Source organism: Hemiscyllium ocellatum, chromosome 13, assembly GCF_020745735.1.
Source record: "Hemiscyllium ocellatum isolate sHemOce1 chromosome 13, sHemOce1.pat.X.cur, whole genome shotgun sequence".
In the NCBI taxonomy this organism is placed as follows: domain Eukaryota; kingdom Metazoa; phylum Chordata; class Chondrichthyes; order Orectolobiformes; family Hemiscylliidae; genus Hemiscyllium; species Hemiscyllium ocellatum.
The window spans coordinates 45,539,445-45,554,050 of record NC_083413.1 but is presented as its reverse complement, the minus strand read 5'-3'; the positions used below and the strand labels follow the sequence as shown (position 1 = coordinate 45,554,050).

The window sequence follows — 14,606 nt, the reverse complement described above, 5'->3', positions numbered from 1 at the left end:
GGGTAGGGGTGTGGGTCTGGGTAGAATGCTGTTCAGAATGTCGATGTGGAATTGATGTGCTGAAATGGCCTGCTTCCACACTGTAGGGATTCAATGATTCGATCTCCCTGGCCATGCATGTGTAACATCTGGATATCGAAGGACACTTATGTCATACTCCTATTTATTAGCTTTGCCTTCAACTCATAATTCCAACAAAACACATCTCCAAACTCAGACCTAGGACTCTACTCCCATTTCTGCAACTGGATCCTTGACTTCCTGACCCACAGACTGCGAACACTAAGTTTAGGCAGCAATGCCTCCCCCACAATAATCTTCAACACAGGCACCCCACAATGTTATATACTTCAGCCCCTTACTATACTCCTTATACACTCTCAATGCAACATCTCACATTGGTCCATCAAATCAAAGTCCTGCTGTACTCTGAGATAAACATCTTCACTGTCCATTACATGACTTATTTTAGCATCATTTGCAAACTTATTAATATACGTTATATACACAACAAAATGATTTATACAAATAACAAAAAACAATGGACCCAGCACTGATCTTTGTGGCACACCACTGGTCACAGGCCTCCAGTGCAAAAAAGCAACCCTCTATCATCATTCACTGTTTCCTACCTTCAAGTCAATTTTGTATCCAATTGGCTAACTTCCCCTGGACCCCATGTTATCTAACTAAGCAGTCTATCAAAAGCTTTGCTGAAGTCCATACTGCCAATATCTATTGCTTTGCCTTTGTCAATTATTTTTGCATTTGAGCAATAGGAAGAGGCTGAATAAGCTGGGGCTTTTCTGATCCTGGAGTGTCAGAGGATGAGGGGCATAGACAGGGTGACTAGCCAAGGTATTTTTTCCTAGCGTGGGAGAATCTAAATCTAGAGGGCACAGGTTTAAAGTAACAAGGGAAAGATTTAAAAGGGATCTGAGGGGCAACTTTCTCACACAGAGGATGGTGCGTGTATGGAACATGCTGCCAGAGGAAGTGGTAGAGGGGGGTACAATTACAACAATTAAAAGGTATATGAATAGGATGGGTTTAAGAGGGATTTGGGCCAACTGCTGACAAATGGGACTAGTTAAGATTGGAATGTCTGGTCGGTGCAGAGGAGTTGGATTGAAGGGTCTGTTTCCATGCTGCATGTCTATGTGACTGTGTGGCCAAATTCTCGACTAAACATCTACAATAATGGGTCAGATCTCAAACAATGACGAGACCAAGTATAGGAAGGAGATAGACAGATTACTGGCATAGTGTAGTGTAAAGACAATAATCTCTCCATCAATACCAGCAAAATGATGGAGCTGGACATCAACTTCAAGAAGTGAAGTGGACACTCCCCTGTCTGTATCAATGGGGAAGAAATGGAGATGGTTGAGAGTTTCAAGTTCCGAGGAATAAAAATCACCAATGGTCTATCCATGTCGATGATAGAGTCAAAAAAGCACATCAACACCTCTGCTTTGGAAAAATGCAGATGTAACCAGATTGTTGTTATGGATGACTTCAACTTTCCCAATATTGACTGGAACCTCCTTAGTGCAGATGGTTTGGATGGAGCCATTTCTGTCAGGTATGTTCAGGAGGGTTTCCTTACTCAGTATGTTGACAGGCCGACAAGAGGAGAGGCCATTTTGGATTTGGTACTCGGCAATGAGCCAGTACAGATGTCAGATCTCGTGGTGCAAGAACACTTTGGTGGCTGCCTCACATTTACCATAGCCATGGAGAGGGAAAGGAGCAGTTATTATGGGAATATATTTAATTGGGAAAAAGGAAATTATGACACTATCAGACAGTTGAGAAGTGCAGATTGGGAGCAACTGCTCCAAAAAAAGGGCACAACAGACATATGGAAACTGCTTAAAGAGCAATTGTTGTGAGTGATGCATAAATTTGTTCCTCCGAAACAGGCAAGAAGGGGCAAGATTAAGGAGCCTTGGATGACGAGAACAGAGGAGCTTCTCATCAAAAGGAAGAAGGCAACTTATGTACAGGTGGAGGAAGCAAGGATCTACCACAGCTTCAGAGGATTACAGGCTTACTAGAAAGGAGCTCAAAATGGACTGAGGAGAGGCCAGAGGGGCATGAAAAGGCTTGGTGGGAAAGATTAGGGAGAACCAAAAGGCATTTTACTCCTACATGAGGAATAAGAGAATGATCAGGGAGAAGGTAGGGCTGGTCAGAGGTAGCACAGGGAACTTGTGCGTGGAATCTGAGCAGATGGAGAAAGGCCTAAATGAGTTTTTTGCTTCGGTTTTCACTAAGGAAAAAATACTTTGTTGCGAATGAGAACTTTGAGGAGCCGGGAAACAGGCTTGAACAGATAGAGTTTGAGGAAGTTGACGTGCTGGAAATTTTTTTAAGTCCCCAGAGCCAAACCAGATTTATCCTAAGTTGCTCCAGAAACCGAGAAAGGAGGTTGCTATGCCGTTGGCAAAGATATTTGCTTCCTTACTCTCCATTGGAGTCGTAACAGAAGATTAGAGGGAGGAGATAGTAGTTCCTCTTTTCAAGAAGGTTAATAGGGAAATCCCTGGCAATTACAGACCAGTCAGCCTTACATCTGTGGTCAGCAAGGTCTTGAAAGGAATTCTGAGGGATAGGATTTATGACTATTTGGAAAAGCATAGTGTGATTAAAAGCACTCAGCATGGTTATGAGAGGGGCAGGTCATGTCTCACAAATTTTATTGAGTTCTTTAAGGAGGTGATGAGACAGGTCGACGAAGGTCAAGCAGTGGATGTGGTGTATATGGACTTCAAGGCATTTGATAAGGTCGCCCATGGTAGGCTCATTCATAAAGTCAGGAGGTATGGGATAGAGAGAGATTTGGCAGTCTGGATTCAGAATTGGTTGGCTGACAGAAGGCAAAGAGTGGTTGTCGATAGAAAGTATTCTGCCTGGAGGTCAGTAGTTTCCCACAGGGCTCTGTCCTTGGGCCTCTGCTCTTTGTAGTCTTAATAAATGACTTGGATGAGGTGGTTGAGGGATGGGTTCGTACATTTGCTAATGACAGAAATGTTGGAGGTGCCGTTGATAGTACTACGGCTGTTGCAGGCTGCAGCACGACATTGACAGGATGCAGAGTTGGGCTGAGCAATGGCAGCTGGAGTTCAATCTGGATAAATGCAAAGTGATGCATTTTGGAAGATCGAACTTGAATGCTAAATATAGGATTAAAGACAGGATTCTTGGCAGTGTGGAGGAACAGTGGGATCATGGTGTTCAAGTGCATAGATCCCTCAAAGTTGCCACCCAAGTGGATAGGGTTTTTAAGAAAGCGTGTGTTTGGCTTTCATTAACAAGGGCATCAGGTTTAAGATAAGCGAGGTTTTGTTGTAGCTGTACAAAACCCTGGTGAGACCACACTTGGAATATTGTGTCCAGTTCTGGTCACCCTATTATAGGAAAGAAGTGGAGGCTTTGGAGAGGGTGAAAAGAAGGTTAAACAAGATGTTGCCTGAACTGAAAGGCTTGTCTTATGAAGAAAGGTTGACTAAGCTTGGACTTTTCTCTCTGGAGAGGAGGAGAAGTGATATGATCGAGGTGTACAAGGTAATGAAAGGCATGGATCGAGTCAATAGCCAGAGACTTTTCCCCAGGGCAGGACTGACTGCCATGCGGGGTCATAGTTTTAAGATATTAGGAGGAAGGTATAGAGGAGACATCAGAGGTAGGTTCTTTCCGCAGAGAGATGTGAATGCATGGAATGTTGCCAGCGGTGTGGTGGAAGCAGAGTCATTAGGGATTTTTAAGCGACTGTTGGACATGCACATGGACAGCAGTGAATTGAGGGGTGCATGGGTTAGGTTATTTTATTCTAGATTCAGATTAATCCTCAACACAACATCGCAGACCAAAGAGCCTGTTCTTTGCTGTACTTTTCTATGTTCCTAAGGAGACTAAGGAAATTCAACATGTTGCACAATGATTCTTACTGATTTTTATAGGTGCACCAGAGAAAGCATTCTATCCTGTTGCATCAGTGTGGTATGGCAACTGCTCTGCCCAAGACTGCAAATGATAGTTGTGAATGCAGTCCAATCAATCACAAAAAACAGCTTTACTTTCACTGACTCAGTCTATGCTTTCTACTACTTCGGAAAGCAGCCATCATAATCAAAGAACCCTCCACACCCTGGTTATACTCTTCCACCCTCTTCCATTGGGTAGAAGATACAAAATACGATTTTCCTGCACCTCGGATGCTGCCTAACCTGCTGTGCACTTCCAGCATAACTCCAGCACCACTCTAATCTTGACTCTAATCTCTAGCGTCTGCAGTCCTCACTTTCGCTTAGAAGATACAAAAGTTTGAAAACACATAACAACAGATTTAAGGACAGCTTCTATCCTGCTGTTATCAGACTTATGAAGTGAACTCTCATATATTAGAGCTGATCTTCCTCGGTATCTTTCATGAAGCTGTAACACTATATCCTGCATTCTATTTTACTAGCCTGATATACGTAAGGAAGATATGATTTGACTGGTTAGCACAAAGATTTGAAAAGGACATTAAGGGTAACTTTCTCTCACAGAAAGTAGTGTGTGGTAGAACAAGCTGTTAAGAAGGTGTGGTAGAGGGGTGTGTACAATTACAACATTTAAAAAGGTATCTGGATGGGTATATGAATAGGAACTGTATCTCAGTACACATAGCATTAATGAATCAAGAATCAAATCAAAACAATTTGGAACAGTCAACAAATAACTTTGCTAGTTAAAACTCTAAGTCTTATAAACTCCCCTTCTACATACACACAGACAAACAGAAAATAGAAAATACATGGGTGTCATGAGCAGAGAGAAAGACTATGAAAACAATGCAGGGGTCCTTGCTCAGAGTTTGCTGAGATGATTCTTGCACTGATTGAAATACTGCTTCCTGACCTTCCTTGTCCAGATGCTTTCGCCTTTTTACAGGAGATACAAGTTGACTTTTTCACACTTTTAAAAGATTGTTAAGGATACTTAATTAAAGTCTCTCATTACAGCAACTAATGAAAAAAAAAATACACTGGCTTCCTTCAGCTTGACAATGTTTCTTACTGCAGAAAACCGAGCTTTTGAGTTTGTGAAGATGATAGCTTCTCCTTATCTTCTTCACAGCCCCAAGATTTTAGCTGGCAATCTCAATTGTTGGCAAATAGAAGTTCTTTGTCATCAATAACTGGTCACTAGCTCACAGACCAATCAGCTACATGCTGCCAACTGAATCTTCATTTGTACACAGCTTTTCAAAAAGTGCAGCAACTCATCAGCCTTGAATTCAAAGCAGTTCTTTTCCCATTTCCGTACACAATTAAAAACATAAAAAACAAAAAGACACTATCTTTACAAGTGGGACAAAATATATTGACACTTGCAAACATTTAGGACAATAAATTATCTGACATGGCGTATCAAAGGCTAAATCATTGTCACTAATCACCTGATTTGGTCTCTTTGATGAAGTTAATACATGTTTGGTATACAAACCTTTAAACATTTTTTAATGAAGTACCACCAATCAAATATCTCATCAAAATAAAAGTCTACAATATTAACATGAAAGCAAAAATAGCTAAGGCACCAGAAAGAGAGCACAGTGGTGAAAAGTTATGTCTTGGGCTCGAGAGAAAAATACAATGGTGCCCCCTAGAGTTTATCATTGGGACTACTCTCTCATAATAAAAAAAGATAACTAATTTGTATATACAAAACATATTTCAATAGGTGCAGAAGACAACACTTAAGAAAAAGAATAAAAAGTAATGAAGATACTAAGGCTTTAAACAGTACATATTGATGAAATGTGCAGACACGTGGCAGTTAAAATATAACAGGAATATTAATATATTTGGTAGTAAGAATAGTTGGGGCAATATAAACTATTTGTACAATTTTAAAAAGATAGTTTAGGAATCTGGGTATTTATCAACATAAACATTCAAATCGTGCCTAGGCAAGTTGAGAAGTCTATTTAAAAACATACAGCATCCTGAACTTCATAAAAAAGCCAGAGCAAGGTCTCAAGGCAAGATGATTATGGTAAACCTTTTATAAAATAAGGGTTGGCCCTCAGCCGCAGCTATATGTTCAGTTCTCAACACATAAGGAAGAATGTCAAGGACTTAGTGAGGATGCAAAACTGATTTATGAGAATAGTACAATAAAATAAAGAACTGCAGAATTGGAAATCTGAAATAAAACAGAATTGCTGAAGAAATTTTTTGAAACACTTTTTTTCCCTTAGATGCTGCCAGACCTGCTGAATTTCCCCAGCAATTTCTGTTTTTGCATGAGAACATTGACACAGATATAGGGCTCAATTGTATAGAGGTGCTGTTGAAGTTTGGGTTATTCTTTAAAGTAGAGAGGGTTAAAAATTTGACAGATGTTCATAGTCATCAAGCATAATTTTGTGAAGAGTAAGTAAGGAAAGAAACCAATTCCAGAAGCAAAATGAACAGTAACCATTGGCACAGATTTGAATTTGCAAAAGAGCCAGACAGGAGATGAGAGGAGGGCTTGGAACATGGCAAGTTTTTAATGATACGCATTGCAATGTAACAAAAAGGATAGTGGAGGAAAATTCAATTGCAACTTTCAGAAGTGAAATGGATAAATACTTGAGAGAAAATATTTAGTGGGTTTTGAAGAAGGACCAAAATCGGTGAGACTGCCCAGATAGAACTTTCAAATAGCTGGCATGGGCTACAAAACTTTGTACTTTTCAACTTACCAACTGGTATCGCCTGAACTTGTTACAATTTGGTTATCATCCAGAAAACGACAACACGATAAGTAACCTATAGAGAAAAATAAAACAAACATCAACAGTTTGCTTTCATGGTCTTCATAATTGGTTCTAAAATATCTGCAATTAATTCTAGCTTTTGATCTGATATACTTTTTCATGTAAAACTGTAGAGAAAATATTCACAAGCTGTTTCCAAAAGAAGCAGCTCAATGCAAGAGGACAAATATAATAAATATATTTGCAAAATACTGCGAATGCTGGATATCAGAAATAAAAACAGAAAATGTTGAAGAAACTCCAGCAGGTCTGGCAGCATCTATGGAGACAGAAAGGATGACATGAAGGACTTAAAATATAATCAAATAAGTATGCCATTATTATTATTTTTACCAGTTTTCATCACTTAATTCTAACTATTGAGTCCATAGATAACATTCAAACATTGATGATGTTCCAGCAGAATAAGAACCATAGCATAGGCTAAGCTTGCACCAAAAGGTTTCATCTGGAAATTAACAACTGCTTTTAAGAGGTCAAAACCATATTCCTCCTCCTCCTCTAGTAAAAAAGAATTTAATCCCATTTTAAAAAAAGCCTAATTATTCATGCCTTGGAACACGTACCACTAAACCTTTCTTGTCAGAATAAATTTAGCTTTAAGAAATTTGCACAGGATACCATCCTAAAGCAGTCTTCCTTCCTTCTCTATATATGTTTTCAATACATTAATGCCCTTCTCAGTGTAAAGTGCCTTGTCAGAATAACCCCAATAGAGCTCTTAATGTGAAATGGCCAATCATCTATGCATGATTAAGTTATTACATAAATCAAAGGAATTCTGATATTTGGTTAGCCTCTTTAGTTTCACATTGCAGTAATGAAAACTGCTACTGATAAGAAAAAGACTTGAGAGAAGACAAGACAATACATTAAACCTGTGTTTGCTCTCATCATCACAAGTGCTATGCTCTTCTTTAAATTGTGCGTGCGCAGCTTTTGGCGGGGAGGTGAGGGTGTTGCAGGTCCAAAGGCTGGAAGGGTGAGAGGTCCAGGCACAGGACTAAGTGTTCAGATGTTGGGGATGGGATGGTAAGAGGGAGATTGGGGATTAGTGAAACATCAGGATCTGGGAGAGAACTGAAGGAAGACGAGCCATGGAGAGTAGGGAAGGGAGCGCAAATTCTCCCGGAACCCCCAGCTCAACCCACCTCCCAACCCAACTCTGCTTCAGGGTTCTCATTACCATTGGCCCCTCCATCCTGAATCCCAGAGCGGCGGGAGCGGGAAAGCCAGACTGTCATTATAGTGCAACGTATCTTGCTGCAGCTGAGTGCCAGTGAGGAGTGGACTGAAGGTTGGAGCCTAATGTGACAGTTTTTGGACTGTGGCCTGGCACCAGCTGACAGACCACATGCTGAGCTGCTGCTCTCTGAAATTCTTTGCCAGACTATAATGTAAATACTTTAACTCTGTTAGAACTATTTTATTTCTAACTATTTTTCAGACACCAAGTAATGCTACTACTTTTCTTTTTTAATCCTCTTTTGTATCCAAGATTTATAACTAGGTACTTGTACCTAAGATGGCGCCATTTTAAACGCAGCCATTGTAAAAACCTTTTCACTGTACTCCTGCACTGAAGTAAATGCGATAATAAAGGACATTCTATTCTATTCATCGCCACACCCCTCCCCACCACTGAAGCCCAGTTCAAAATTGTATGCTTCCCTGCACTTATGCAGTAATGCATTTGTGCATGCCATCATATGTAAAGTCTACATTTCATGTCAGTGCTTGGAGCTCTGCATTGTTGAATGAACATGCATGCATAGCTGCCTGCAGTTTTGGAATCAGAGAATATTGCATAAATTAATGACTTCATGAACTTTCATAACAAAGTATATGATAGTTTTATGTTTGATATGACTTTATCTTTGATATCCAGCAGATCATATTGCAACTTTATTTTCTTTTTCTTCCTTGCTTTAAGGCACCAACTCTTTTTGTTGTCAGTTTCACAAGCACGTTCCCCAGTGCTTTAAACAGAAAGTTGGTGTATTGCTCAATCTCATCATCATAATGGAGTGAACTCTCGACATTACTCAACATCCATACTTTGAAGGAACAATTATTGGTTATAGAGCAGGAAGATGAATCCTGACCAGTGTTTCCCCCTCCAAGCAGAAGCAGTAATTTAACCAACTAGAATACTTATTCACCTTGGCTACTTCAAAACTAGGAACTTCAAAGTTGTAAAACATATCTACATACCATTTTCTTATTAGTGGAGATAAATATCTCCTTCCTAGTCTATTAACTACCCCCACATCACCAGGATTTCCTATCATGAAATGGGTTGTTCAACTACTTAGTCCCCAGTATCACATATTTTGCTCCTCCTTTTCCTTAGTTGACAATCAACAACCCCTTTGTCTGCCTACCCTTATTTCTTTCTTTTTCTCATTGAGTGCCACCTCCAGCTATCCACTCACTCCTCCCTACCCCTATTCCCCATCATCAGCAGAAACACCACCTTTTCCTATCCGCATCTAATACTGGAGGCGGGTCACTGGACTTGAAACATTAACTGTTATCATCCCATAGTTGTTTCCAGTCCTGTGGAATAAATTGTTCTTTTTGTTGCATACCACGTTAAGCCATTATAAGGAAGCACTCCAATGAGTATTCACAGCCAACTAATCCATTAACAATTTTTCAATTCATGAAGGCTCAAATTGCCACTAATTAAGTCAATAAACTGCCTGAAAACTTCCCAACCTCCATAAAGACCATACCACAAAAGAATCATAAATTACTTCTGTCCATACAGAAAGATAGTGGTTACCCATTAAGATGGGCAAATAGCACTTCTTCACCTCAAAGTAGCTTGTTTCTCTGAATGACGTAGCAGAAACCACCCATCACATGACTTGAACCTGTACTGATTAAATTGTTAAATATACAGTTTTGAATTCTGACTTCAGTTGCCATCTTAACCTCATGAGAAGAGCAGCTCCAGATCTGAGATTTGAGGAGGCATGCTCTCCAGTTCTTTCTCAATAGTCTCATCTCCAGAAAGAATCTCAGGCTTCACCTGCCAAACAGGACTAATTCTCAAGAGTATGAGAAATATTTCTGCACCATTAACTGCCATTTGAAACCCAGCTCTCAGGAACTGAACTTACAAAATCAGCCAAATGAAAGACTCACAACTGGTCAGAGACATACTGGACTGTAAGTCACATAATCAAAGATGTCGGTACTAATTTAAGAAATTCAACTATAGCAATTTACTTCCTTTCCTTTCTATTTCCTTCTACCACGTATGCTTTCATGTGCATCAAATAATGAAGCCACCCACTAGCAGCCCCCCCACCCAACATTTTGAATGATTTTTTTAATAAACCTTATATCTGATTGCATATTAAGGGATTTTGTTATGTCCTTACTTCTAAAATTGAAAGCTTACAAAAAATGGTTACATGAACACAACTTGGCCAGTAAGGGACAAAAATAAAACAGCAAAGAAAAAGCAAATTAAACAATACCTCACTGTCTCAGGCTTTACAGGGAAGATCAATCATAACTTAAATTCATCCATTCTCCCACTGCCCATGACACGGTTTACTCCAACATGATCGTACCTGTATGCCCCGGTAGTTCCCTACTCACTCGAACATTGCCCTCCCTCGTTTTCAAGCTGTATATTGAACAGATGTTGTCCAGCCCACCACAAGCAACATAGTTTCCAGAAGGAGCATATGCACAAGTCATAACCCATGATGATCGCAAAGGGATAGCATGCATCTACAGAAAAGAGAAGAAAATATCAAGTGGTCACAGAGTTACACTAATCGAGGTCTAAATTGTGTGAATTGTAGTCAAATCAATTACATTCTTACTTTATTTGTTGTATAACTATCCCAGATGATTAATTTTCCATCTTGAGATGCACTAACTAGAAGTCTGCAAATATAAAAACATATTATTCACTGAAGTATATCAATGTCACAATGTGAAGAAATTTTACTCAAACGAAAGCAAGGCTGAGACATTTTAGGAGGCTGGAGAGAAACTGCAGCACAGTTTCTGCACAGCGGCCCCCCCCCCCCCCCACTTCAATAAGAACAATGAGAGAGATTTGGCAGGTGCTCACAATTGATAAAATAAATTGTGAAAACTCCACTACTAACTGGCTTCATAATAAAAGAGTCAAACAAAGTAGTCTAAAAATAATGTTTAAAAAAAAAGCCAAGAGGATTTCAAGAACATCAAATGATGCACCAGATATTGTGCACACTGGAAACAGAACCTATAGTAACTTTTGGAAAGAAATAGCACACATTTGGAAAAAATTGAAAAAACATACATACAAGAATTGATACAGAATGCACTGAACTGTTGTCTAAGAGAGTTTAAAAATTAATTTGTAACGTTATAAACTTACAGAATTCTACAAAATTCAAGCTTCTGCAAAAAATGTTCATTTATTGACAATAATGCCAAAAGTACTCTTTTTCTTTAAAAGTAACCCAAAAAACTCTGTGGATGCTGTAAATCAGAGGCAAATAGAAATTGATTGAAAAGCTCAGCAGGTCTGACAGCACCTCTGGAGATAGTTAGAGTTAATGTTTCAGGTCGAGTGACCTCGCCTCAGAAGGGTCCTCTGTTCTGAGGAAGTCACTTGATCTGAAACGTTAACTCCGATTCTCTCCACTGATTCTGCCTGACTTGCTGAGCTTTTCCAGCATCTATATTTGTCTTATTTTGTTCAGTGTCTGAAGACATTACACCAAAAATTTTTAATCCAGAAATGAATTGCATCAAATGAAAATTATCCTAATTGAACAGCAAAAGATTTATTCCTATCACAATATCTAGGGACTTAATAATGGCAGGATAATATTATTCATTTAATTTGCAGGCGGTTGACAAAGATTTTGAGCAATGCACGATTGTACATTTTTTTTTCTCCATAGGATATGAGCATCACTGGCATTTGTGGTCCATCACAACCGTTCCTTAACGGAGTGACTCGTTGGCTATTTCAGAGAATAGTTAAGAATGAGCCACATTGTCATGGGTTTGTAGTCACATATATGCTGGACCACACAAGAATAGATTTCCTTCACAAAATGGTATTTTGTGAACTCGTTGAGTGTTTGCTGCAGTCATGTAGTCACCATTACTAAGACAATCTTTTGAATCTAAATTTATTACTTTTTAAACTTAATTCCAGCAGCTAAGATTTGAATGAGTATGACAAGAGCATTAGCCTGGGGCTTCTAGAATACCAGTACAGTTACATTATACTGCACCACCATCTCTTCCTACTGTTGATCTTTCAGGATGTTATGATAATTTCATTCTTCTTATGCTATGAATGAAATTATGTTGCAAATGTTCATCAGTGCCGCATAATTTTCACCATCGCTTTCAGTAAAACACTGCAATTTCAAGAACAAGCCATATCCATAAGCACATCATTATAACAACTCCTCTAAATATAGTTGCAATACAATAATAGATACATTTCACAAGGATCATACCCAAGGAACACCTCTAGATATCAATAATATAAAAGAAAGAAATGCATAAGAATCACATGGTTTTTATTTGAATGTTAGATACTGAAGCCCAGATTACATTCAATAATACAACTGATTCATTGTAAACATCACAGCAAACACAATGAGTGACACTACAAGTTACTGAGCTATCTGATCATATAATCATAAGTCAACATTCAAACACTGACCTGGAGTCTGATCCCCAATGCATGGCATAGATTTTTGCCAAATGTCCCCTCAATGTTCGCCTTGTACGCATTTGGATTCGACCAACTGAATCCAGCCCAGCTGTGATCTGAAGATACGATTTAGTTAGTTGTGTTTCGATCAACAGGCAAACAACAAGAAGGTTTGTGCATGGTATTTGTCCATTTCCCACTAAATGAGTTTACCTGTGCTAAGGTGGAATCACCACATGCTTTTCTTGCATCCTGCAATGACAAAGAAAATTCTCTTAGCAAATATTTAATATTAAAGTCATAAATCTAATACAATTACTTAAGATGGCACTCTTTTATGCCATTCTTCTTATTGTACATTGTAAAAGAGCTATGCAAATAAAATAACTTCCCTTCATTAAGTCATTCATGCACTTGAGATTTAATTGGCATGGTGCTGTGGTCAAACATCTGTGCAACATAGCTGTGGATTTTCAGATAGTACTAAAAATTAAATGATCGGACAAGAGTGGCATTGAAAATCTAGAAGAGGAGTATATACCTAATAAGTAAATCAAGTACCTTCACGACCATTACTTGCTTTCAAGCTTTCACGTATTCACTGATTTTTACTCCTCAACAACAAAAGTACCAGTGATTTAACTAGCCAAAACTAATGCTAGCTTCATCGTGAAAAATGTCTTTTTGTAGGCAGTTACTGGAGGATTTAAGATTTGCCTTATTGTATATTTGTTTTCTACCATGCTCAATGCAAGCCACATACAAAACATTTGTCACTTTTACACCAACCCTTCTTGATCAAATTTAAGCTAATCACAATCCCGTGATTTTATTTTTGTCAATCATTTTCCTCTTTATTTTTTAAGTCTTAATTTCTGTGAATAGCACAGGACATTTAAAACAGAAAATAGATGACTCTAAGTTAGAAGGGCTGCTAGCAAATGTTTCCTCGCATGAATAAAGGGCATTGAGGGGTGAGGACAAAATACAAGAAGGTTCAGAAGGATGGAATGAAAGGGAGACTATGGAGGGATTTAAAATAAGAATTTTATTTTTTTATATAGATATTTTTATTGGAAATTTAACATTTTTGCAAATTTACAAAAATAAACAAAACTCTCAAATACAAACATTGATGTACAATTAAATCATATATACAATAGTCAAAATTTAACAAAGAGAAGAAAAAGAGAAAAAAAAGGAGAAAAGAAAAAAAAACAAAACTCAACTTTCTACTAATCTAACCTATAACTAACCAGAGTGTATACCTACGTCTCTTACATGCTCGGAATGTATTAACATCAAATATAATAAAACCCGTATTCGTGCGGGATTCCTCTCCCAAGGGGCCCCGGAGCAGCCAGGTCTGAAATCTTCACTAAATAAAAGCCCTTGTTAGGATGGCCGAAATATCTGCATTTATATAATTCAAAAAGGGCTGCCATATTTTATAAAATAATTCAGTCTTTCGGTGCACCATATTTGTGAGGAAGTCAAGGGGGATATATTCCATAATTAATCTGTGCCAATTTGAAAGTCCAGGGGGGCCCTCAGCCACCCAGTTCACCAAAATATTTTTCCTTGCACAGAAAGAGAGAATAGAAAATAGTCTCTTCCCGTGCATAAGAATTTTATATTTAAGGTATAAATGGACCAGGTCTCAATAAAACACATGGAGACAACAGGTAAAGAGGACTGATGTGACTTCAGAAACAGACAAATACATTGCAACAGTTTCTTTGGATCGTGGTTTGGTGGATGTGATGTCAGCCAGGAGAATGTTGGAAGAAATGAATTGAAAAGTAACAAAAATGTAGGAAACAGTTTCAACGTATGGGCTTTGGTAGGGACAAAAAACTTTATGCAGGTGGAAGTGGGCAGTCTCCAAGACAGAGGAGATGCACAGTAAAAAACCAGGGTCAAATACTTCACAGAGATTACCAGTGATCTGGATGCATTTGCAGTTGTTTGTTTTATCAATGAGTAGTTGGCTTAAGGGAAGGTGTAGCAAAAAAAAGTGGAAGAATTGAAAACTATGTTTTTCAAAACACAACCTTTTGTTGGTAAGAAATATCAGGCAGGATAAAACTATTTGTT

General features: G+C 38.6%; 1 protein-coding gene across 2 annotated transcripts in view; it reads right to left on the bottom strand.

Annotated features, from left to right (window-relative positions):
* LOC132821884 (guanine nucleotide-binding protein subunit beta-4) overlaps positions 1-14,606 on the bottom strand; it is an 86,689-nt gene that overhangs the window by 24,906 nt on the left and 47,177 nt on the right. For both annotated transcript variants that reach the window (XM_060834802.1, XM_060834803.1), the window contains exons 3-7: positions 12,723-12,761; positions 12,519-12,625; positions 10,663-10,726; positions 10,405-10,567; positions 6,743-6,809 (exon numbers count right to left, since the gene is read on the bottom strand). In XM_060834802.1, the coding sequence (XP_060690785.1) occupies positions 6,743-6,809; positions 10,405-10,567; positions 10,663-10,726; positions 12,519-12,625; positions 12,723-12,761 (440 nt within the window). The remainder of the gene's footprint in view (positions 1-6,742; positions 6,810-10,404; positions 10,568-10,662; positions 10,727-12,518; positions 12,626-12,722; positions 12,762-14,606) is intronic.